We start from the raw sequence: 25622 nt of genomic DNA, 5'->3' as shown, positions 1-25622 counted from the left end.
AAAAATAATAAAATAGTCTTCTGTTCAAATTTCATGCAGTCTTTGTGAATATAGTACGTTACATTACTGGTTTTAGACCATAGCTAAATGAGGCAACTTTCCCCAAGATTAGCTGTTACGCTGCGTCCGCTCCCCACCTCCAGCAGCTCCCTGTGATGACTCTGTCAAAGATGTCCCTCTGACAAGGCTCCTTATGTAAAGTCCAGGTGAGTTCCCTGCCCTGCCAGCCCTCTCTCAGCCAGTCTGCGTCTCCCTGCCTTGTGTGCTGCTGCTTTTCACTGACTGTCCTATCTGTGTTTGGCTTCGTGTTGCTGCTTCAGCCTGTCTGACTCTGTCTGTCTTTCCATATGCTGGCTGACTGCACCTTCAGGACTATCTTAGCTTTTTGATTTGCTCTGCTTTGCCTGGTTCTTTAAACCTGCTGTTCAAATAGATGTATCTGGTGCCACCTGCTGTTCTTTGAATGAATAACCCTCCTACTTTTTTGATTAAGTAGCAGGATGGTCTGCACGGCATGACTGGATTAAACCCATGCTATGCATCATCTGCTTCAGATACATTTGCATAGCGTCTTCATCACCGGGTGATTTAGTCTTAATTGACATTATGAGTGACCTTATTAATCCTATGAGGTATGCATGGAGATTTAAAAAGTCCAGAAGTGGTCAGAAGTCGGCTTTTTAAAATAACGATTTTAAGAACTGTAAGGTCTCTAGTTTTGCTGCACATGTACAATGTGAGTAATATGATGATACTCATTATACTGCACATGTAAATGTATTTAAAAAAAAGGCTTTATATGGTAATTGTACACAGTAGTTCATCTTCCATCTTCTTTTTTTCTTTCAGAATAAGCACCGGAGCCACTTTTGATACCAAGACGGCAGTAGAAGGGCACTAAAGATGTGCCCCCCACCTCAGCACCATGTGAAGACAGTGTTATTGTTGCACTTATTACCCTCCTGTGTAATTGAAAATGAAATGTGTCAAACCAGTCTCATTCTAAACCACAGTGACCAATGTAAATGCAGTACACAAACAGTCTGGTGACGCAGAGTCTGGCTTCCATTTCTCTACATGTTTTTAAATTTTGGAACCTTCTCAATAATAATACTGTATTTTTATTTCCCAATGAATGTACTCTTTATGTTTATTTTCTTTACTTGTGTTGAAGAGATGTCATATGTTTGTTGAGACTCTCTTTTTTATACAGTGTGAAGCTGCTTTGTGCCTTTTAGAAAGTTGAGATGGTAGAGGGTACATGATCTGTTACAAAAGCAAAATGAAGTGTGAAAAAGAAAATCAGTAAATTTAGATTCACAGCAGTCTGCAAGAACAAAGTCACATATCAAGGCAAAAGCAACAGTGAAAGTCCAGTTGACATTCAAAAACTAGGTGATTCTTGGTTTTTGTGCTGGACCTTACATTAACCTTTCTTACTATTTCTGTATCAGTCAAATTACCTTCACTTTGACCTCTTAGCTTACTTTAAAACTTGACATTTATAGTATGATTTGTAAAATACTTCAGACTTACAGTTTTTCTCAGTTGCTTAAGCACATTTTCTGAAACACTGTTGCAGTTCTCAAAACACTGTGAGCAATCACCTTACCATTTTATTCTGAGCAGTACAGCCCTTCATTTGATCTGCAAAAGGCTGTCAGTCACTCAAAACATTTAATTCACATTTCAAAAGTAAATAACTTCATCTGCACGTCACTTCATCGCTGCCACCAAAACAACATATTCTATTATCATTTTTTAAATCAAGACAGTCAAATGTCTAAGGAACTATGTCAATATGACAGAACTCACTGAAATAGCGTTTCTTTATTGAATTTCTCATTGAGAAGTACAGACAGTAACCAAATAATAAAGTCAATTATCCTTACAACCAACTGAATAAACTTATAGTGTATAAACACCAGTTTCAACAGTCTACTCACATTTGTCTCACCATCAGTAGTAAGAGACATGTGAATAGTGAATATTATATACAAGACAATAATGTAAAACAGAAAATACAAAAATGTAAGTACATCAAAAACAAACATCTCAGTACAACAAATTCATGTAAATCAAAAAAATATGTAAATCCCCTCCGAAACCTCATTTGCTGTCAAAGCACTTCTTTCCATCTAGTCACACTCTCTTATTTATTTTTGCCTTTACAATAAACACAAAAATATTTTTGTATGATGCAGCCTTACAAGGCATGTTTCTGCTGTGGTGTCCTCACAGCAGCACAGAGGCTCAGTCCTCCCTCTGACCAAAGTACTTTTTCCTCAATCTGAGAGTTATACAGATCATTAGGAAAGCTCTTGAATTCATTTTGATCACAGAGGCTAATGCAATGCATCATTGGATCATTTGAAGGTCTTTGTACTTATAAATTTGACCTCAGTATGAAAGCAACAGGACATGCATACACTGTTGTGAAAAAATGAACCGTAGATTTGAGAATTTTTTCACAGCAACTGAGAAAACCTGTTTGAAGTTTGATCTTTGGTCCTGCAGTTGGAATAAAACTGAATGCAGTGTCATATTTTGCCATTAGGTGGCACTATAGAACACACAATTACCATAAACGGGTGACATCCATGTGGACATACTGGTATCATCTGCTCTGTTACTGTATGTATGTATATGTGTTTTTTATCATTGCATTATTCCTTTTTAACAGAGTGATTCATAGAATTTGTTCTCACTGCCAGATAAAATAACCAGGATGGTTCTGATGTTTGTCATGCTGGCAGATTCAGAGCACTGCCAAAATTAGACTTTAGAACTGCCACAAACACAAACAGCTGTACCTCAAAGTCATTTTTACTCTCCTCAGACATACCAAAAGGCTGATGGTTCATGTTAACACAAAGACCTAGAATACTGTGCTACAGGTTTCTCAAAAGGATTATTTTTTTCCCTTAAAAATCACTGTCGAATGATTAGTGGAACTCATTTTTATTCCACTTTTTATCATATTACTGACATGTTAGTATAGAAATAGGGGGCGCTCCAGGCTCTGATACTTCCTCCTTGTTGACCAGTCTTGAACCACTATATTAAACATATTTAGAGATTTCTTCAACATATTTTTTACTGTATCTGGTCTTCAAATTTTGTGAAGTCACTCATTTTGACAGAGATGTCACCTGTCAAATGGTTGATTTATTTTATCTTTGAGCCGAACTCTTCATACATCAGATAGTATCCATACTGTAATAGTATAATGGCATATGGTTTCAGGATCTCAGGTTCTACTTAAAGTCCTGTTTTTATCAGAGATATTCAATTTGTGCATTTCTATTAAAAGCCATATTGTTCTACCAGAAAATAAGGTACTGACACTCAAAATGTTAACATTTGGACACTGCCAAAAAGATGTAGAAAAAGATGAGATGGTGACAGTGTGGTCATTTTCTGTCTATAGTAAAGCCATTTAATGAACAATACAGTGAATGTGCTGTTAATTTATTCTGCAAAGAGAGACTTAGAAAGACTTGTGACTGGTTTTATGCCTGTGAAAGAATACATAAGTGTATTGTATGTCTGTTTGACTGTTGTTCATTAGGTAAATGAATAAATGAAATTACACCAGTACAGCTTGTTGTGGTTGCGTATCTCTGTCAGTCTACATTCTGTGGAGGTGAGTTGAGTGCAATGTTCAAGAAATTCCTCACTTGTCATTCCTTCCTCATCTATCACTGATAACGACACTCCAAATCCCTCAATCCGTAGCCCAGAGTCCAATGTTCACCAGGGGCAATGGGCAGAAAGCGCCCCAATGATTTGACTGTTCAGATTTTGTGTTCCCAGTTTAGATCTGGTTATCTGCAACTGGTCATCAGTTATTGACAGATCTTTAGTTCAGACTTCAAACTATGATCACATGATCTTGTCGATACATTGAGCAAACACTCTATCTCAGAACATTCTTCAGGTAATCTCATAAAATAAGTAGTGAAGTGAGTCCAGTTCACAAATGCACATGATGTCCTGTCAGATTCTCGTCTCCCTCAGTGTATGTATTGTATGTGTCTCTACACAGCAACTCTGTTCATTGTGTCTGTCAGGTCCCAAGGTGAAGAGGTGAAAGTGTCCGACTCCGATAACAGCCGTCACTGGTGCGGCATCTCCATGATCCCGACCACACCCGCCGACGCCAGCGGAGATGCCGACTCAGAGCCAGGAGCTACTGTCAAATCCCTCATTAAGTCCTTTGATACTGTTGGACAAAGTGAGCACCGAGCACCTCAACACACTCACACACACACACACGCTGAGAGGGAACCCTACTGCAGCAGTGTAACTATAGAGGAGAACAGCTGGTCTGCAGTGTGAATATCTGTCATTTCTTTTCAGCAGAGTCATGTACAGTTGTGTTGGACTGTGGCCTCAGCTGACCTCAGGCATGTTGGTGGTTTTTTTCTGTGTTTGTCTGTAGAATCACGTTTGACCCATGCAAAACTGATGTGTCGGATCAGCAACTGATGAGGAGACATTTTCCTTTAATAGCTTTAGTTACTGTGGAAATGTTTGTTCCTGTCACGTTCTCTGAAAAACTGTCTCAGCACCATCAGCTTGTATCACAGCACATTCCTAATTACAGCACGTTAAAACCTCAACAGTGAACGTGACATGACAAGTATGTAGAGCTGCTTTCAGCACCAGTGTCAGTAAAATAGTGTGGTTTCAGTTATTTTTTTCTGATAGCTCACTATGTCATGTGAATACATTTTTAGGTTCTGATCTAGGTTAACATCATTTAACATTTAATATAACATAAATTTTCATTTAATAGGTTCACAGTGTTGTTTCTTTCACAACACTGAAAGAGGTTTTCCTCGCTGTAATCATTCCTCTTGCTCATACTGGCTATTAAAAGATCCCCTTCAAATGTGCTGTCAGTGTAAGTGATGAGGGTGTGTCCACACAGTCATTTTGTGCAAAAATGCTTTGTTGATGTGAATCTTATATGTTCAACAGTCTGAGTGAGTCATATCAAGTGAATATCTGCCACATTGACAGTCTTTTTAGCATCAAATTCCCTCTTTGTGTTTCCCTGTTGAGCTGCGGTGGAAGAATAGTAACAAAAAGAGGGACTTTGGAACTAAAAAGACTTTAACATTGAAAGATATCCACTTGATTTGACTCATTTGGGCGGCTGAAGTTTCATGTTAGCTTCATATAAACTTTTAGATACATTTTTGCACAGAAGGAGGACTGTGGGTTATGAAGGGATCACCAGGAGGAATAATTACAGCAAGAAAAACCTGTTTCAATGTTCACTTCGGCACCTGACTGTTGTTATAAGACAGACTTCAAAAATTGTCAACCTGTCCTTTAATATCAGAACTTTGACTAAATAAAATACACTACACTCATTAACATTAGAAATATGTAATAAAAGAATAAGTAAACAAGACTATAAAACTGACCAAGAAATAGTTTTTTATACTTGATGCTACAAACATATTTCAGTATTTAAAAAGTATTTGGGGTTTGATAGCTCTATCTCTACTGTAAGATCATCGTTTCACAAATATTTTTCTCCACCAGGTTTTACAGTAAAACCTACTGTTCCTTCCTTGCCTGTTTTTATGCTTTGTTTTATCTTGGGCTAAACTGAAGTCAAGATGGGAGTCATTTTCTATCAGCCATTCTTTCCTTTCTCCAGCTGCTAATGTGAAAAGCTGCTGTTTTTGTTTTTGCTGTAGGAACAGTACCCATCTTCTCCTTAATCTGAGCAAAGATAAAGTCTGGCATACTCTGCCTGTTTGTCTGTAGAGTCATTATTTACAGTAACTACACTGAAGTCTTGGAATCAATGTGATAATTATTTACTGATATAAAAAAATGATATGTGCGGCTCTTTTGAAACCGTAATCAATGTTTATATTTTGGGGTCTTTCAGATGGACCAGGTCACACAGTTCAAATGCATTCCTCACCGAGAAGCCCGCTGAGTGGAATCCCTGTACGCACAGCACCGGCTGCTGCGGTCTCTCCTATCCAGGTTTACATGAGCATATTTTACCGTTAAACATGAAGAAGACTTCCTGTAAGTGACGAGGTTTGGTATTCTGATATGTCTGACCCCTGTTGTGTTTTATGTTCTTCTAGAGACAGTCATACATAAAGCCCCTATCAAAGACTTTGGAAAAAAGAATCAATCATGGAGAATTCTCTCATCATCATGGTATGTACCGCAGAGATGATTTCAGATGACAGTTGTGGTGTTTGATTTACAATCATATTTATATTTATATTCATATTCCAGTTAGCTGTCAGTCTTAGACAATATATAGTCCTTGAACACTGCTTTCAGGAATACTGACAGCCAGCCAACATACTACTGTGAGGCAGCACCTGTAGAAATTAGTAAATGTCAGATGTAATTAATTCAAAAAAATGAAAAGGAACTAAGATGTGCAAACATCCGACTGCTGTTGTTTTTGTGGGTAGTTTTATGACTTTGGTCTAAGAGAGCAAATACTGTAAATGTGGTTTACAGCTCCTTCCTGGATGAGTTGACTGAGACACAGAAAGTAACTTGATCATCAAGCATTGAACAGAAATGATTTTTAATGGTCTTAGCTGTTTCGGTAAAATCAGCCTTTTATGAGTCAGATTTAACAGGACGCCCTCAGGCAGGGTTGCTTGGGGTGTTTTGAAGACCAGGCTGAAAAGTAAATGTAATAGGACATTCCCAGTCAGTCACATTATGGACAGATTTGTAAATTTTCCATTTGTTCTTGTCTTGTTTTCATTCCCTGTTCTTGAATTTTGTTATTGTCCCACTGTCCTGTTACATAAAGCATTGAACAATGTGATTTATCAAAATGTGTTTCAAAAAGTATATTATTATCCCTCCGTTTTTGACTGGCTCCTCACATTCTCCGGTGACTCTCTCTCTTTCCTGCATCTTTTTGATCCCTCAGATAAGTTGTCGGGCTGCGGAGAAGACATGAAACCTGCCAGCCTTATGAGGAAAAGCCCTTCCCTAGAGTCTGTTATCAAAACTCCTTCCTCCCTCGGCAACCGCACGGCATCCTTCAGCTACAACCGAGCCAACAGCAAGCTCAGGTGTGCTTACCCAGAGGCTTTTGTCTGATAATTCTGTGAGATAACTCCACTTGTTTAGCTGTGCGGGGTTTCCTTAAAACCGGTGAAATAATCTCACCAACCTCCTTTACTTTGGAAACAGCAAAACATTTGTTTCCTTTAGTTGGAGAGATGTAAACATCAGTTTATATAATGACACACATTGTACTGTCTTTAACACACATATGTTAACATGCTCTGACCAACAACACTGCAACAAAACAGGCATGTTAACAGTTATTCAGGGATTTGTCAGATCTGGGTTTTTCGGCTTTCTCTTTAGGTTTATTTTTGCATCTGAAATTAATTTTCAACCTATTAGTGGAGCAATCTTAAAATTTCTCCAACTGGCCTGTATTAAAAAATATAAGATAATCAGCAAACCCTTGTATATAGAGGGTACGCTTTTCAGTGTACAGCCTGCCGGAAATTCATTAAAGGAAGAAAAAGACGACACATTAACAAGTATTTTTGTCTCATATTGAGCCTTGTTTCTGAAATGTATAAAAAAAAAAAAATACAACTTCAGGGTTCAGAATAGGGTTAAAAAAAAAGGTGAGATGTTCATTTCTTACCAGAAGAAGAATAATTTACAGAAAATACAGTTTCAGTTCTGCATTTTTGTGAAATAGAAGTTCCTCTTTAAGATACTTGGTAACAGGTTCCGGTATATATGTAACTCTTACACGGTGTCCTTCTAGGTTTTCTAAGTATCAACACATTGGGCTGAAATTCAGTGTTAAATATTTAAATTCCAGCTAAGAAGACGTGCACAACTTTTCTAGCCAACAGTGTGGTTGCGACACAGTAGTTTGAGTGTTTGCTTATCAGAGAGGGCAGAGATGGATGTTAAACAAACATACTTTGATCGACTGACTCCTGGCATCAACAGCTGTCATTTTCCCACATAAACCACTCCTCTCTTTATCCAAAAACAATCATTGTAGCATACACAGCTCATACTCATACACAACTGCAAATGGTAACTTTTAAGGTAGATGACTTAGTGTTTGAGGTAACATTAACATTTTACAGTGTTTGATTTTTGAATCCAGTGTTGTCACAGTGAGACGGTGATGTTGGTTGAAGCAGTTAAATCCTTGGCCATCGTTCTGAACAACACCCTCAACTTCCACAGACATACTGTTGACATTAATAAACATTACCCTCAGTGACCTGGAGACTAAAAAACCTGTCCATCCAGCCTCACCTCTTCCTCCTCATCTAGGCGTACTGCTCTTCACCATCTCAATTTACAGATGTGCCATTTTCAAAGATCACACACACACACAACCGCAAAGATTATTTGTACTGTATTCTTTCTCTCTGTTTAGCTCATCTTCATGCAGACCTTCCCTCTCAAATAGCAGCAGTCCATTACCGTGTTTGGTATGGTATTAGGGTTATGATAACGCTGCTTTATCACTGTTGATATATGCATGCACATGTACAGTACATCCTGCCTCTGCAACATTCATTTTGACAGGATCTTGCTGCTTCTGGCCTCGCGGTGCTTCAAACAGGAGAAATAATGAATTTTACAGCAGAGCTTCTATGACGTGTGAAATGTTTACCATATTCAGAGCAATGACCGCGTCTCAGTCTTCCCATGGCCTCAGCTCCAGCACAAACCCTGGGGATCAGACCCTCTGAAGAATACTGCAGACGGGCATTTAAGCAATCAGATATCTCACTTGGAATTTCCCCCTGTGGCTGTGTAAACATGTAAACCACAGTATAAACATGTTAACATTGCCTGTAGACCTAGAACAGGAAAATTAATAGGGAGATAAATAAAAACTGTGTTAAAGCACACAAACTATATATAGGTGGACTGAACGTGCTGAACTATATATAGTTGCGCCACTCCAAAGTAATCTTGAACCAACTTAAACTCCAATACAAACATACTAAACTGCAAAGAAGCTTCCATCAATCCAGCTGTCTCTGATAATGGAAATCTTAGAATATCATATAATTCTGGGAGGTACATTAAAGACAGGGAAAATTAAAGAATTACCAAAGAATTGTACAAATGGATCACTTCAATTCTTTATTACAATGCATTTTAATTTTTTCCATCGCTATACAGGCCATTAAGTCATTCTAGCGACATTTCCCTTTGTCATTATGTCTCTATGCCTTTAACGTTTTAAGCTACACATAGAGTTCATGTATGTAGTATGTTTTTGAGCTGTCATCCTGTATGAAATATTTCCACTGTACATGAATGCATTAATTAGTTTACTTAATTATCTCATTATTGTAATGTGTTACATTACAGGGTGGTTTTCAGCTGTTCATCTTACTTTTCTGATCTAAAAAGTAATGTTTACAAAATAGTGAGGAGTAAAAGTTTAAGGTCCCTGAAGCATCCTCCCGAGAAATCTGGAAAGAATGATGTTACGTGTAGAAGTTATTTCTTACAAAGGATTGTCGTCTGGGGAAGAATGCTTACCGAAAGGAGCACAATGCTAATCTGCTGAAATAGCTCCCAGAAATAACTATGTACTATGAGACATAACTGTACAAGTATTGCATGTGGCTAAAACGTCAGTGTGTCCTTATCCAAATATTTATGAAGCTCATGTTCATGTTTGTTTGAGTGTGAATGTGAATTTAACGTTTTTGCAGGGGAATCACACACTACACTTATCATACTGGAGCTGTCTCTCTCTCTCTCTCTCTCTCTCTCTCTCTCTTTCTCCCTCTGTGATTGCGGTTCTTATTTCCCTGATGACAGTGTGGAAAGAAAGGACCCTTTGGCTGCACTGGCGCGGGAGTATGGAGGATCTAAGAGAAACGCTCTACTGAAGTGGTGCCAGAAGAAAACAGAAGGCTATCCGGTAGGGATCACAGGCCAGAGACCTCTCTCACATGCAAGTCAGGCTCCATTCACTTTCACACCCTGCTTTTCTCTGCATCTTTGTCTCGCAGTTTTATTTTAGTCTCACACTCTTCAGGTTTTCATTTAAAAGTGAGATGACAGCTCCCACTCCTCCCACCCATTTATATTGAACGGATGCGGTATTCGGTTCAGTGTAAGCCCTCGGGTACTTATTTTATTTTTTCCAGCCTTCACAGAGGTGTTAGACAGTAGTGGCACATTACTGTGTTTGCAGACACACCATTCACCCACCTGTCATCTCACTGGGGATATGAAGTCCCTGTGGCACAGACGTAATGGAAACAATGAAGCAAAGCGCTCATTGTCACAGATACACTGGATCTGTGCATCTGTGTTTTTATATAGCCCTCCTTGTTTTTTTGCATGTCCCTATGCTTATGCATTGTTATTGTGATGTGTTCCCATCTGTGTTCTCCGTGTCCATGGAGCCAAGTGCTGACAATCACCTGGCTTAGCTGCCCCCCTAATACCCAGTTTAAGGAGCCCATTAAGCCCAGTGGGATTAAAGATTTGCCTATGTAATCATCGTGTTTGTGTGCCAGCATGCCAGCTAGCTAATGCTAAAACTCTTAGCACCAGGCAGACTGGTCCCAGCCTGTAAAGTCTAGTTCAAGAGGAAGAGGAGTCATTTCATCATTCAGATTGAAGATTTATCTTAGTTTGGGGTTTAATAGCATGTAGCTCTGGCATGACCAAGTATGAAAAGGCACAGGTGATGATAACTGCTAAAAATAGACCGAGCTTTCCCAGTGATAAATGGTCTGAACAATGGGATGAGTTGTTAGATCAATAGTTTGTATTTCATATACAGCTCAGTGAACTTTGATTCACCCTTCCCTCCTCTGAGGTCGGGTGTTTAATGGTCACACTGTGCTGTGTGTTGGTAAAACACACAGCAGATCCTCTGTGATGGAAACATCTGACAAGATGAGATAAAATTGCAGGTGACCAACAGACAGTCTGGTGTTCTGTCTGATAAGATGCAGGACCTGTATACAGACTACGATGGATCACATTGTTGAGATATACACTATGATGTGGGTCTTTGGGCAGCAGGAGTGTGTTTAAAGACACTGGCATATAAATAGAAGATGACTGGTTCAGTACCCATAAATTCCACAGGTTCCGCCACCAGCTGGGTGCTTGTGGAAAAGAAATAATAAGACAAAATTTAATATCAAATGCTACAATCAAATTAAACTTGAGACTAACTTAATTAGATTTGTAAATAGAAGAAAGCATTATACGAACAATCAGTGTACAAATGTGAATTTATAAAACAAGTTTTTTAAAGGGATTCAAAGTCTAAACAAAGTCAGCTGGTCTGCTGTCTACACCCCTCTCTGCTGTGTCCTGGGTGAGAGCAATTTAAACGAACTTCTGTCAAATAGTAACCTCACTGGAATTGCAAATCTCAGTTCAGTCCAGGACAGATGGGTCTAGCAACACGAAACCCTTAATGGCGCCTCATTCCCATTGGTCTGGATTTAACTATGGAACCTATGATCCGCTCTCACAAAGGGCTTAGCAACACAGTGTGATTATTTGCAAGTATCAGGAATGCAGTAAGAAGATTTGGCTACTAGGAGTGTTTCAGTGCGTGGCATAATGAGTCCCCTCCTGGAGTAACTATTCTTGATTCGAGCTGTGATCCTTTATGTTTGTGCATTTTCTCCATGTGCGCCATGTGCCTGACTTGTAATTGGATTCATTCACAGACTATTAGGCAGTTAACCTTAAAATGTCTATTTTTAGAACAAGTGAGTGCCCCTATACTGTATTGTCCTAAGGGCATTTGATCATAATGCATATCTGTTTGCATATCTGATGAATATGTTTTTCCAGAGAACTTGTGGCAGTTTTTCCACAAACCTGTTCACAATCAATGTTTTTTTTTAATCTAAAGAGAATAAAGACAACAATGCTTTTATAGCCCTGTCTGTTAAACCAGGTTTCCAAGAAACATATAACATATAACATGTAAGACACTAAATATACTGCAGAAAATGTGAGGAACTACAACTCTGCTTCAGAACGATTTCCCAAATATTTTGTCCATTTGGTGTTCAACTTATGAGGAGGATCAGCAGAGATTTATGAGAACGGCTGTTATTTGCATCTTTATTTTTTCAGTCTTCTAGTGAATTCCATCACCTTCTACAGGGATTTCTGTTTCTGAGGATAAGGCGTTGATATGGATTGTATGTTTGCGTAAGTGACGTCTAGTGTTTGCGCATCAGTTACCGTACGTGGAGCCTAGTTGAGTGCTCTGCAGCAGGACATATGTGACCACTGGCCCCACCTCATGTTGAGCAGAGGGAAAAGGTTACTGTCAGAGGGCGTGTTAAGCTTCATATGTCTGCTGAAAGGTCAGGCTTTTTCAGTGTCATGTGGCCTCGGTCCGCACCGAAGCCACCAATTACAGGCCTAATGACCAGAGAGACTGCTTGATCTGTCACACAGTTTATAGTTCCAGGACAGCGAAGGCACAGAGACTACGACGGTCGCCCGAAAGACAACCACATCCACGATGCTCGCTTTTTCTTTCTCTTTCTCTGTCATGCTCCTGTTCTGATAAAGGTTAGTGAGGTTCAGTGTTATCAATACATCCACATGCACTTTGTGGCCCCTCTCCTCTCTGCTGTGGACTAAGGTCATAAAGGTAATAACTCAATACTAATTGGCTCTTTAGTATAGAGTCACCCATTTGTAATTTATGTTTGGCCTCTTGAGGCAGCATAATTAATGGTCACTTTGAAGAGGCAGCTTTGACCATCGACGTTCGCTTCCATCTTCTCTCTGCTTCCAAACGGAGGAGTCAGGAAACAAGCTCTTATATCATTTTCATCTGCGGAGCCAGAAAAGCCGCTGTGAGAGACGGGAACAAAGCCGATGGGAGGGTCAGCCCCGTGCCAGTTGTTATTACAGTCCTATTGTTGGCGGACATTTCAGTCAAACTGCAGCCTAATTAAAGTGAAACAGAAAACGGGGCTATTGTAAGCCTGCTGGAAGATCATTTGATGTTTAGGTGCAAATAGCTGCCGAGGGCACAGTAAATCTGTCTGATTATAGCCGTACACAAAGCCTGATGTCACCCTTAACCAATCAATAAAGGAACGAGAGACATGTGTGCCTGTGATTACCACAAGAAGAGAGTGAAATGAGACCACAGTGTAGGGTATTGTGTGCTAAAAGAACTATGAAGTGAAATTTCCAAATTCCAATTAAAATCTGGCTTAAAATATTTGATAGCATCGTCCAGCCTATTGTGCTGTATGGTAGTGAAGTATGGGGTCCACTCAGTCATCATAAACATACAGTAGCTATAAGTCTTAAATTAGATTTTCAGAATTTAAGGTCATGAGAAATAAACTTCCCCACAGGGTTCACTTATATAAATATGGTTGGGTCTTCGGTCGCGACTCAGTCCGGTCCAGCTGCTTCTTTTTGTGAAGATTTTTTGACAGTTCTTGGCATGCAGTTCATTCAAGGTGATTTTACATATGATTGTTATATGGAGATACAAAAATATCACTATTAATGTTGTCAAATTGATTTCAAACATAAAGTTCAGCCCTAATGTGCATTTGTTTTGCTGTGGAAAGGGTCTGTAATTTTCTCTGTCGAAGGTCTTTAAAGGTCTTAAAAAGTATTAAATTTGATTTAAAAAAGTGTGCAGCAACTCTGTATATGCAGAATTCTGCAGATACATTTTCAAGTACACAGAAAAACACCAAGCAACGCATGTAGAGAAGAATTAGGCAAATACCTAATACCTGATAATTAACATTCAAAAGAGAGCACTCAAATTTCTTAATCAACTTAAATCCAGCTCCCTAGACACCCTCCATTCCAAAGCCCTCTAAATCCAAGAGCTGAGCCCAGAAAAGAGTCCCCTATCTCAGTTGGTAATGAGACTAACTGCCTCCTCTCAGACACACTCTGACCAGTCTCACACCAACACTGCTCTCCAAACACCAATCAAAGTAAACTAAATTATAACACAATGTAAAGAAACCTATCTGGGAAATTGGAAAGAAGAAACTAAAAGCCAAAGTAGATTAGGACGTTACCTGGCCCTGAAAGGAGATTATGAATCAGCAGAATATCTCTGTACTGTCAGAGACAGAAAGCAGATCCTCATCAAGTACACGCTCAGTGACCACAAATCGGCAATTGAAAAGAAAAAACCATGGCAACCAAAAGAAAACAGAATATGTGGTCACTGTTCGACAGGTGAGGTTGAGACAGAGATGCACTTCCTCCTACAAAACACTGAAGTGAGGAGCATTTACTTTAACAAGTTTAACTCTGTAGTTTCAGATTTCAAAGAGCGTAGTGAACACTCAAAACTCTCCCAGAAGATGATAAGACATATCTTGCTGCCCAATATATATTAACATGCCACAACCTGACAGACAGTGAATGACCTACACACACACACATACATGCATAGGACATCCTGTACATATATATAATTAATATATACCAAACTTAATGTTGTGTTAATGTTCATATTATTGTTATTATGTACTGTCCAAATATTTGGACATATTGTACTTTAATGCTAAAACTATAAAATTGAAGTGATTGTGAGACGCCAGGTTACATGTGGCTCTGCAAATGCAAGCTTTTCTGTTTATTCAATGTATACAGCATACAATGAAAAAACCATGATGAAAGCAGTCACCATGGCCTACGTGCCTTAAATCATGCATTTGATCGCAGTTACCATGGCCTACGTGTCTTCAATCATGCATTAGGTCACGCCACAGGTATGAGTCTATGTATGTGTGGACGTGTGTGTAGGTGTAGCTAGAGAAAGATAAGGGAAAACATGGCAAATGACATGCATTTAAACACTTACACAGGGGTAGGATGGCAGTGCTGTCGCCAAGGAGAAGAGCCCTTCATCCCCTTAAGGGAGAGCATGGTGTGTTTACTCATCAACTACCACCATACCCCAGTAATGCAGAGGTCCTCAGCTCAATACCTGACCTGTGTTAAACTCTCAGCGGAGGATGAGATGTGAGCCCAGACAGACTCTGTCGCACCTCAAATGTCAGATTCTGGGAAGCACAGATCGATCAGTGAGGACCTTAAGCTGGCTCTGATTGACTCTGCCCTGTGGGAGAGACTGAAGGAGCCTCTCACAGGAAATTAGTATTCACGAGGGATCTTGTGCACGTGCATAAAAGCATGTCTGAAACTGGCTGTTTTGTGTTTTCCACAGTGGCTGTAATTATTTACACTCTCTCTGTGTTCATTTTTTTCCTGCCATCCACCTCAAAGTCTTTACATTGTTTAATTGGACTACAAGGAATTGCGATCACAAAGCGAGCTGGACCATGTTCATGTCTAATTTTGAAATTTTTAATTGAAAATTCTTTTATATTTTTGTTAAAAAATTTTACTATAATTGTGAAAAAAAACCTATCCTCTTGTCTACCTGCTGTGGTTTCACAGTAGTGCCCATTTCATCACTACTGATCAGTCATTCTCAGTGAAGTAAAGACTTTCTTGAACAGCTGGTCTGGTAGCCTGTTGTGAAATGTGCTGCTGTATATTTATCAGACTCTTTGATGTCTTAATTTAGGAGAGCTCCGGACACTTTTTAAACTTTTTTTTTCTCAATTAACCATAGAAGCCAAACAAAAATAAATGCTCTATTTGTTCAAAATGGGAACAATGAGCAAAGGCTCAGAACATTAGGCTCAGCTGGGTCTGACAGAGCACAGCTCATCCGGCCCTGTCTGGGAAACTGTCTCACACACACATACACACACACACACACATACAAAGCCATTGAAGAGACAGGAATGGACCCCCAGGCGAGGGAGGAATGGAGGTCTGACATCGAGGAGGGGGAGAGGGTTGAAGTTCAAAGACTAGAAATTACTGTAAGTTCTAATAATGCAGGATTAATAGTGGTAGTGGTGTGAGTGACATCATCAGTGCAAGGTAACATAGTAGAGGGCTCACTGCAGTTGAAAATGTCTGGAATATCTTATGTATTTATCTAATGCTAAATAATCATAATGACCATAATATGTCAGTCAAATCTGAGTTTAAACCTGCTTAAGACTGAAAGTCCTTGACGTTATCTGAACTTAAGTGCAAAAAAAACATGCATAAGTAAACAATCCTTGACACCTGGAAGTGGTAGTGCTAAGTGGTTATTTAATTCACTCTTCTAGTCTGAGAGGTGCAGATAAATGTTCTTGGTATAACAATAGAAGGAAATGCTGTGCTGCCTAATTAAAGAAACACTGACATTTTGAGAAATGTGCTTGTTTGCGGTCTTTCTAAGAATCAGAAGAGAAAATGAATGTTCAGTACAGCGAGAGGTCCAGGATGTGTTGAGCCTAGCTCAGCAAAAGCAACAGAGGCAGGGCAAGTTAAGTGATTTATGGACATAAAAAAGAAGCCAGTTTTAAAAACAATATGGTCGTATTTAAAGATACAGAGTCATAAAATCAGAAGGACATATTGAGTCCAAACTCTGTGATAATCTAAATCTCTTTTATCTTATGATTCATCAGATAGGTGAACGTTTTTAATCAAAGGCAGATCTATCCTAAAACATCAGTACAGGTGACCTGTGTACTTCTGTGTCCTCTCTGACCCGCGCCGCCCTCCCCAATCTTTATCTGGTCCTGTGTGCAGAATGTGTCCATTAAATTGTATGTAGACAGGCTGAGTCTAGAGAGAAGCACTCCCCAGCTCCACCAGCTCTGTGACCTTCCCAGCTGCCCCGTCTTCATCTTCATGGTCCCGCCTGCCTGGGCTTTCAGCCTGTCATTGCTCATGACTGCGATTCATTGCAAGGTCTATTAGGGCGTTCCCCCTTCTCTCCCATCTCTGTCGTTCTTTGCCTCTCCATTTCAAACTTTCTGTTCCTATTTTTGTTTTCTTACTCATACTTTCATTTTTATTTTTGCTCCTTTCTCACATCATTTTCAGTTATTTTTCTTCTTGTTCCCCAACGCATTCAATCCCACTGACGCAGAGAGGTTCTCTGAGAGGAAATATACTAAGCTCATCAGTCAGACGACTCTCTCAGGCTTGATGTCTCCTGCTTTCACCCTTTAGACTAATGGCTTTTTAACAAACCATGTGTGCGTGTCACAGTTATCCTCCTTCCTCCCCTGCCTGCCGTGTGCTGCATTGTGCTTTGGCATTGTGTTTTTACATTCTTTATCTGTAAGCAAGAGCTTAATATTGCAATAATGGCACGTTGACATCCGGGGTCAAGTGTTATGAAAACACAATAGCGGAGGGGCTTTACTCCTTGCTACTGAACGTGTCAAAAGTCCAGTAGCATTTACATAGAGCTGCAGAGAGCACACACCCATCTTGTATTGCTGCACACAGTGTTGAAGTGCTGTCTCTGTGGTGTTTAGTACTTGGCTTGTGTCCAGCTCATCTGTGAATTCCATTTCCAAATGTTTTACAGCATATAGAGGTTGTTGTCCAGGCAGGATGTGACATGTCCTTGGCCTGTAATGTCCTCTGCAGCAGTTTGTCTGCAGGATGAAGTTCCATGTAGAACTGAAACGATCAGCAGAAAAAATATCCTCAACAGTTTTGATGATTGATTGAAGTCATTTTTTCAAAGAAAAATGTTGAAGAGCATCTCCACTGTGATGATTTGCTTCTTTTCTCTGTTTTATATCATTGTAAACTGAACTTCTTGAGGTTTTGGACTGTTAGTTGGACAAAACAAGTTATTTGAAGAAAACAACTTAGACTCTGGGAAACTGTGATGGGCGTTTTCAGATGTTTCTGACTTGATAATGAGAAATAATTGTTAGTTGCAGTCAAATGTTTAGTGAATGAAACACTGAAATGAAACATTTGATTAAATCTACAAAAACAGATCAATTTTCCACCAGTTTTTCAACTTCTAGCAGTTTCTAATGTAGCTGCAAATATTTCACTGTCTGCATTTTGTGACATCGTTAAGATCTTTCAAATAACCGGTCCCTTTTTATTAAAAAGTGTGCAGTATTAAAAGGCAGAGAATGAATGCTGTACCATCGGGCCATTCTAGTCTATCTAAGAATGTGTGTGTGTAGTTTATTACCTGCTTTAAATGTCATTTTCACCCTTGATTTAACTATTGATACAATCATAGATCATATCTGCTTTAAACTTGGAGGCAGGCCAAAGCCAATATACACAGATTAACTTGACGTTCTCTTTTTTTGCTCTCTCTGTTCAGTCCTCTCTTTGTACAATCCACTGTTTCTCTCTCATACTCTCTTTCTCTGAGCCCTAAAAAGCGACGGCTCTGCCTTTTGTGCCGAGCGAGACGCTTCCTGTCGCTTGATGCTGTGTTTGCTTTTCTGAGCCGGCTCCCAGAGAGCTGTTGTTGTCCGCTGCTGTTTTAGCATTCATGCCTCTCCCTCTTTTCCTACCCTGAACGACCCCCAACCCCCTCGTCCTCTTTCTCTCCCACCCTGAACTCGAACATACCTACCGGCCCTGGCCTGGATTAGGACATGTGCTCTCCTCAGACTACCACAACACCCAGACACACTCTCCCTCACATATTATGTACAAACTGCCCTCTGCAACCTCTTTTATCAGCTTATTTGTCATTGTCTCTCTTGGTCTTGGGAGTCTCTGGGTTCTGATTAACCCTCTATAACTCCCTCTATATGTGTGTGTGTGTGTGTGTGTTAATGTGCACATACATCACACACACTCTCATGCTCAGTGTTACTGCATCAATTAAAGAGTACGGTTTAGACCTGCTCTATGTGAAAAGTGCCCTGAGATAACTGTTGTGATTTGACGCTATATAAATAAAACTGCCTTGACTTGACTTGACTAGACTACTAGTGGTGCTGCTGAGCCAGCTAAGAGAGAGAAGAGGGGAGTTATGAGAGGAATGTGGGCTGACATGACTCCACAGGTCTGCCCTCCAGACATAACAGACAGGCAGTGACTGATGGAGAGGAGAGTCGTGCATCAAACCACTCTCGCTTTCAGCCTCTGTTACACCATCTCAGCCTGCAGATGAAAACGAGATTACCAAAATGTTACCTGCAGAATAGAGATCACTTAGCTTTTGAGAGTTACGTAAACATTTCCGTAAATTGATAGTATGTGCTGATTAGTATCCATGTGGTGATTAAATAGGCGGTTGTTGATGTAAATGATGTTTTGGTGATTGTTTTAACACACAAACTGGCTGTATATCGTAAACAAAGCCTGAGCCCAGGACTATGCATCCTGTTTTGCTTCATTAAGATGAAACAGCTGCTCCTTCAGATCCCATTGTGACCATCAGTGCTCTGTGGCTTTGGACAGAAATAACTGGCCACACAAACGCATAGATGAGATGAGCAAACGACGCTCATTGGCATGCCGTAAGGAATATTCAAAATCTAACAATTTCACATTCAGGAATATGATTAACAATAACATAATTAACAATTTACTGTATATTAATATGAACCAATCATGACTTTGTATGACTAAACAGGATCTACAGCCATGGAGGCGGCTCTGTGAGGCTGTGCTAAATGCTAAAATCAGCATGCTAACATGCTCACAATGCAAATTATGTTTAGCAGGTGTAATGCTTACCATGTTCACCATTGAAGTTTAACATGTTTAACATGTTAGCATGCTATCATTTGCTCATTAGCACTGAATTTTATGTACAGCTGAGGCTGATGGGAAGTATAGGACTGGACCTGATGATGGTGCTGGGGGGGGGTCACCAAATTTTTAGGTCCTGTGGGGAATGTGAATTCATGGCAATTCATCCAACAGCTGTCGAGACATTTTACTGAAAACCTCATGGTGGTGCTAGAGGAAGAATCAGGGTATCACCAAAGTCAGAGGGATTCATCCTCTGATGACCATGAATGTCGGTACGGAATTTCATGGCAATCCATTAAACGCTTGTCAGGATATTTCAGTCTAGACCAAAATGGTCGACCGAGTGATTGACTGACATCGACATCCTTAGAGCCACACCACCACATGGCGAAAAACTAGATGAAAATAAGATAACATTCAGCTAAAGACATAGTCTCATATCAGTTAGCAGTACTAAACACAGCTAGGCTCACATCAGTGTGAGTATGAGCTCCACAACCAGAAACCATGAAACTGTTTGCTCTTGTCCCACAGTTGTCTTCTTGGTCAACCTCATGACTTGAAACTACATCCAACTTCAAGCTGAGTGAACTGGTCTCCATAAAGCCAAAGCACACAAGTGAAGGCAATCAGACATAACAAATCTGTCAACACTTCTTGGGAGCTCGGGGGATATTCATTACTGGAGAGACTCAGAGCTGTGATTTTTAATTCTTGTCCTCAGGAGCCAGAGTTCTGTCGTTTCTCTGTCCTATCAGGTAGTTAATTACATTCACCTGGCCTCACATGTATGGATCAGTCCCTGATTAGATTATAGAACGAAAATCAGCAGGACTCTGGTCCTCAGGGCCAGGCACCGAAGACAGTAAACAAACATATGATTGCATGTCCAATCTCTCACATCTCACTGGTGCTAATGCTGTGTGTACAGATGCACCGATGAACCCAAAGATATTTAATGCAGTGCTTTATCCCAAACAACTAAAAAAAACAATGTTTCTATTCACTTTTTGAACAGGTTTTCAATCGCTGTGTTTGATGTTGTTTTGATTTTTTCTGCTTTTTGTTGAATTGATTACAGTACGTCTGCTAGTCTCACCTAGACAGACAACTCACCTCCCAGCTAGACCAGTACCACACACATCCACAGCAAATGCTGTACGCCCCAGTGGGAAATTGATTTTAGGAAAGAGGAGAATTTCAGCATGTACACATTGGGCTACAATCAGACAATAGTGTAATAATGTGTAATATATTGGAGGTTTGTTTCCTCACTAGCAGCATGGCTGTAGGGATGGCAATATTTGTCTTTTATTTGGTCCAAACCGAAATATCTCAACAGCTATTGGATAGATTTCCAAGTTTTGTACAGACATTCATTGTGTCCATGAGGATGAAGTCTCCTGACTTTGGTGATGTCCAGTTGTTCCTTTAGAGGCACCATCGAGTTGACAGTTTAGTTTTTTAGTGAAATGTCTTCAAAACTTTGTGTTTAGTGCTATTTAGTAACTGTTAGCATACCAACATGCTAAACTAAGATGTGAACATGGTAAACATTATACCTGCTAAACATTAGCATGTTAGCATTGCCATTGTGAGCTTGCTGTTGTTATTTTTAAAGCAAGATGTGAAATTTGCATATTCAGTTATTACACACATATTCATATTGTTGCATGTCTTGTCATGTCGACCATAATGTTCACACATCTGCTTTTAAATCTCTTTATGTCCACCTGCACTGGATGGCGGCTCTGGATCAGAGTGCTGTAGATTTCCCAGGATCGGTGTGTGAATGTGTTAAGTATTACTTAACACATTTATTGTGAGGTGCAGAAATTCACTAGATTTAAAATTGAAATGGGAACTTGAATTGATCATTAAACTGTGAAAGAGTGATTAGCATTCCATGTGTAGAAGGTAACAAACTTCCACTAACTTTAAAAGATGGAGGGAATTCAGATGGAAGAATTTAATTTGCTTCTTTATTACATCCCACATAAAAAATAAACAACTGGGTAAACAGAAGCAATATTGGAGACAGTGTGGGCAAATTAAGGCCAATCACTCCCATATTTTCTGGTCATGTATAAAAATACAAACAGGGTTATTCAGATTCTGGAGGAGATTTTATGTTACAAGATTCCCAGGGAGCCACAGATTGAATACCTGGGATTAATACCTGGTGATATAATTCAGGACATCTATTTCTTCAAACTCCGCATACTTGCATGTAAAAAAAAACCATCACGAGGAGCTGGTTGTGACCCCCCAAAAGACCAGGACAGTAGCTGGACATTGTACAGGAAATATAGTCCGTGGAAAAACTGACTCCTTATCTAAGGAAGAATGTCGGGGAAAATGGGCTGCATACAAGAGAAAGGATGGGCCGTATTCTCAGTGGGACTGAATAGAATGGATCAAAGGTTGTAAAGAGAAAGTAATGCCCCCTTTTATTTTTAGATTTAGTTTTATTTTTGTTATTAATGTTGTTTTGTTGTGGATTTTGTTCAGTTTAAAGTAGTTGAATGGTTACTGCGCATGCCACATAACTGCAGCGTCCCTGCTTTGACTCCAGCCAGTGACCTTTATTGCATGTCGTACCCATCTCTCTCTCTCTCTCTCTCTCTCTCTCTCTCTCTCTTTGTTTCCTGTCTGCCACTTCACTATTATCTATCCAACAAAGGCAAAAATGGCACAAAAAATCATCTTTAAAAACTGAACCAAAAAATAACCAAAAATTAAATAAATAAAACGTTTTTTAAAAAAGAAGTATGTGAACCGTGAGGGAGACACCGGAAATAACTGATCTATCCAACGGGGAGCCTGCAAACACCCAACAATGGCCTGGAGGAAGTATTTCCTTCAAACACTCTACTCTTATCAGACTGTGAATACCCTGAATACAGAGTGTGAGGTGATGATGCTCTGTGAATTGCACACGCACACAAAAAACAACAAACTGGACGTGCCGCTATGCACGTTCTTCACCCAGAGGAGAGATCAGAGAGAACCACAGAGGCTTAAAGGGGATCTAAGAAGATCCTTCAAACATCCTCCAAAGGAAACATGACCCACACATAATAGCATTACATTTTAATTTTCATGTTGTTTCCTGTGGTTCTGTGACTTAATGGCTTTTTTTATTGCCTGTTAATGTTGCCAAAAGACTATTAGCTCTTCCACTCAAATTATGGGCATTTTAAGCTTATTATGAGTGTGTGATATTGATCGTGGTTTGTGTGACCTCTCTGATTTTTGTCTTTTTTCCGATTTACAGAATATTGATGTGACCAACTTCAGCAGCAGTTGGAGTGATGGACTGGCTTTTTGTGCCCTCTTGCATACATATCTGCCCGCCCACATCCCCTACCAGGAACTCATCAGTCAAGATAAGGTAGAACACTATCAGGAAGACTACACACACACACACACACACACACACACACACACATGCGCGCACACACACACACACACACACACACACACACAAAAAAAAAACAGGTACAATTCTCATGTTACCCCCTTATCCAATTGCTGGCTCAACTGCATACTTGGGTTCAGACATCACTTCGGTCATGACCCACACAAAGTTTTTACATCCATATGTGAGCAATTCTGTGTGTTCGCGTCAGTTCGTAGCAGAAGATTGAGCTACTTCACACGTACAGCGCAGAGTTTCGATGGCTCAACTAACCACAAGGGTCACTACAACACTTCCTGACTGGAGGCTTTTCTGAGAAAATTCACAAATTTAAAAACAAAATGACTTCATGAAGATATCGATCTGTCAGACCTCCAGCACGTGTTCAGGAAACGCAGTCACATTTGCTTGGAAACAAGTTGTTTGTTTTTTTTTTTTCCTCAAAAGTATAGTCTGAATGTCCTCTCTGATTAATGAGTCGAGCAAACAAACTGCACCTTCAGCCTTTTGTTGTCCTGTCTTCTATTTAGACTTGCAGAATTGTGTCTCCAAAATAACACCACACATAAAGCCACAATAAGTTGTTTGTGGAAAATGTGAACCTATAAACTGTGAAAATGGTCTGCTTACACAGTGCAGGTCTGACAGAAGAATGTTTGCCAAGAGGAAAATAAAATCCCTGTAATGCTTTGAAGCTATTTTGCCAAGAGTCATTTTTTCCACCATTAAGCTGCACATTAACAGACTTCCTTTATGAAGTTGTATACATTTTATAAGCCTGCCATATTGTCCACACAGCATTAACAGACACCCTGAGGATGAATTATGAATGTGGCGTTTGTGTAGTCGAACTGTAAGTGATCCCAGGCACAGAGCAGCAGCTATAGCTCGGTGTTGACAGCTCTGCAATGTGGACATGCAGGTGGTATATACAGTAACGAGCTGGCAACTTTGCAAACAATATGGGTCCTCTGCAGGTCTTTCAGTCTACTCCAAGATTAAAACAATAGACAAACACCTCAGAGCAGACCTGACACATCCTACGTGACAAATGAAGGCGTGTGCGCACGGCCTTGTCGATGTGAATGCGTAACATTAAGCTGATGACAGAGACATTGCGTGGCCCATCTCTCTGAATAATTCAATAGACGCGTGTTGGCTTTAATAACTCTTGCTGAGTGACTTTCCCCGAGGCCCAAACACCCAACCTCTTCCCAGTATAATCTGTCCTTCCAGTAATCCCATTACTGCCCTCCTTCACCCTTTATCATAGATGTTTTTAAGAAAACAACTTTATAGATGGATTTATTGTACATTTTTGATGAAACAGGGGAAGTTTGTTCTTTCAAGAACCAGTCTACACCTGCAGAACTAATTATTAAGACTTTATAATTTTCTAATTAATCATTCCAGCTGTGCTGATGTCTAGAGACAGTTAATATGATGGTTGAAGTGATTGTGAGAAGCACGAGATATAATGTTCATGAGTTCAGCTGCTCACTTCCATTTATAGGACAGTTTGTGTTTCACTCGTTAAGTTTTAAATGATCATTTCTTGTTTGTGGAGAAATTCCCATAGAAAGAGACAGAAATCTACAGAGATCCATTTCATGTGGGTGTTAATTAGGCTCACAGACGTGTCTGTTTTTGCCCAGTGTAGCTTTGCACTTATCAAATAAACATAAGAGATAATATAATACACTGAAATATGCACACAAACAAGCCAAGGCTCACAGATGTATAAGGCTGCATTTTTGGTGTTTGTGGGATTCGTGAATGTATTTGTGAGTTTATTGTTGTTGTACTAAACTCTGTGTGTGGTACTGAGATATAACAGCGAGTAGAGAATGGCGGCTTCAGTGTCTCAACACCCAATGGTTTGTTTTTCTTCAGGTCCGGAATCTGACCCTGGCTTTCCAGGCGGCCGAGAGCATTGGCATCAAACCCTCCCTGGTGAGTTGAGCTGCCACACACACACAAACACACACAAACCCACAGGTTTACTTAAAGGTAGAGTCAGTGATTCTGGGGAAAGATTGTTCTTTTATATACTTTTTGTCAAACATGCAGACATACAAACTATTTTGGTTGCTGCAGCTGACAGACGGCAGAGACGCTGAACGCAGGTTGAGTGAGAAGTGGGGAGGCGGCAGAGAGGCAGAGCGTGGTTGGACTGTTGTACCCACATGAGATGAATTTTTTTTTTGCACTTGTGATAAAGTGTGAGAAGAACAGAAGTGACTCTATGGCTGACACATCGTTCTGGATTTCACCATATTTCTCTTTTGGTTGTTGCCTTGGCAACACACGTCTGTAAATTTGGGGGACGGAGCTTCTGAAGGAGCAAGAAGGAAGGGACGTATTTGTTCTTTAGGTTAAATATCAACTATCTTTCTCCAGAATGACTGACTCTACCTTTAAGTCACTTTCTGGGGTATTTACATAGACATACATCAATCAGTGTTTAACCAACTGGGGACACAACTTTTGTCTCTAGTTGCACAATCAACTGGTCTTAAGTCTGGTGTGTGTCCCTGAAAGTGACTTAAGTCATACATACACACACACACACACA

At 39.9% G+C, this 25622-nt stretch overlaps 2 protein-coding genes across 7 annotated transcripts in view; both read left to right on the top strand.

Annotated features, from left to right (window-relative positions):
• Positions 1 to 25622, top strand: part of LOC122995765 (histone-lysine N-methyltransferase 2B-like) — a 398376-nt gene that overhangs the window by 62443 nt on the left and 310311 nt on the right. The window lies entirely within an intron of this gene.
• The window catches only part of specc1 (sperm antigen with calponin homology and coiled-coil domains 1), an 83308-nt gene that overhangs the window by 53559 nt on the left and 4127 nt on the right, over positions 1 to 25622 (top strand). For all 6 annotated transcript variants that reach the window (XM_044370672.1, XM_044370674.1, XM_044370673.1 and 3 more), the window contains 7 exons: positions 4074 to 4237; positions 5915 to 6015; positions 6123 to 6198; positions 6941 to 7085; positions 9847 to 9949; positions 22904 to 23020; positions 24941 to 25000. In XM_044370672.1, coding sequence (XP_044226607.1) covers positions 4074 to 4237; positions 5915 to 6015; positions 6123 to 6198; positions 6941 to 7085; positions 9847 to 9949; positions 22904 to 23020; positions 24941 to 25000 — 766 coding nt within the window. The remainder of the gene's footprint in view (positions 1 to 4073; positions 4238 to 5914; positions 6016 to 6122; positions 6199 to 6940; positions 7086 to 9846; positions 9950 to 22903; positions 23021 to 24940; positions 25001 to 25622) is intronic.

Source organism: Thunnus albacares, chromosome 13 (genome assembly GCF_914725855.1).
Source record: "Thunnus albacares chromosome 13, fThuAlb1.1, whole genome shotgun sequence".
NCBI classification, from domain to species: domain Eukaryota; kingdom Metazoa; phylum Chordata; class Actinopteri; order Scombriformes; family Scombridae; genus Thunnus; species Thunnus albacares.
Note: the sequence above shows the minus strand (reverse complement) of the source record. Positions and strands in the feature narration are given on the sequence as shown.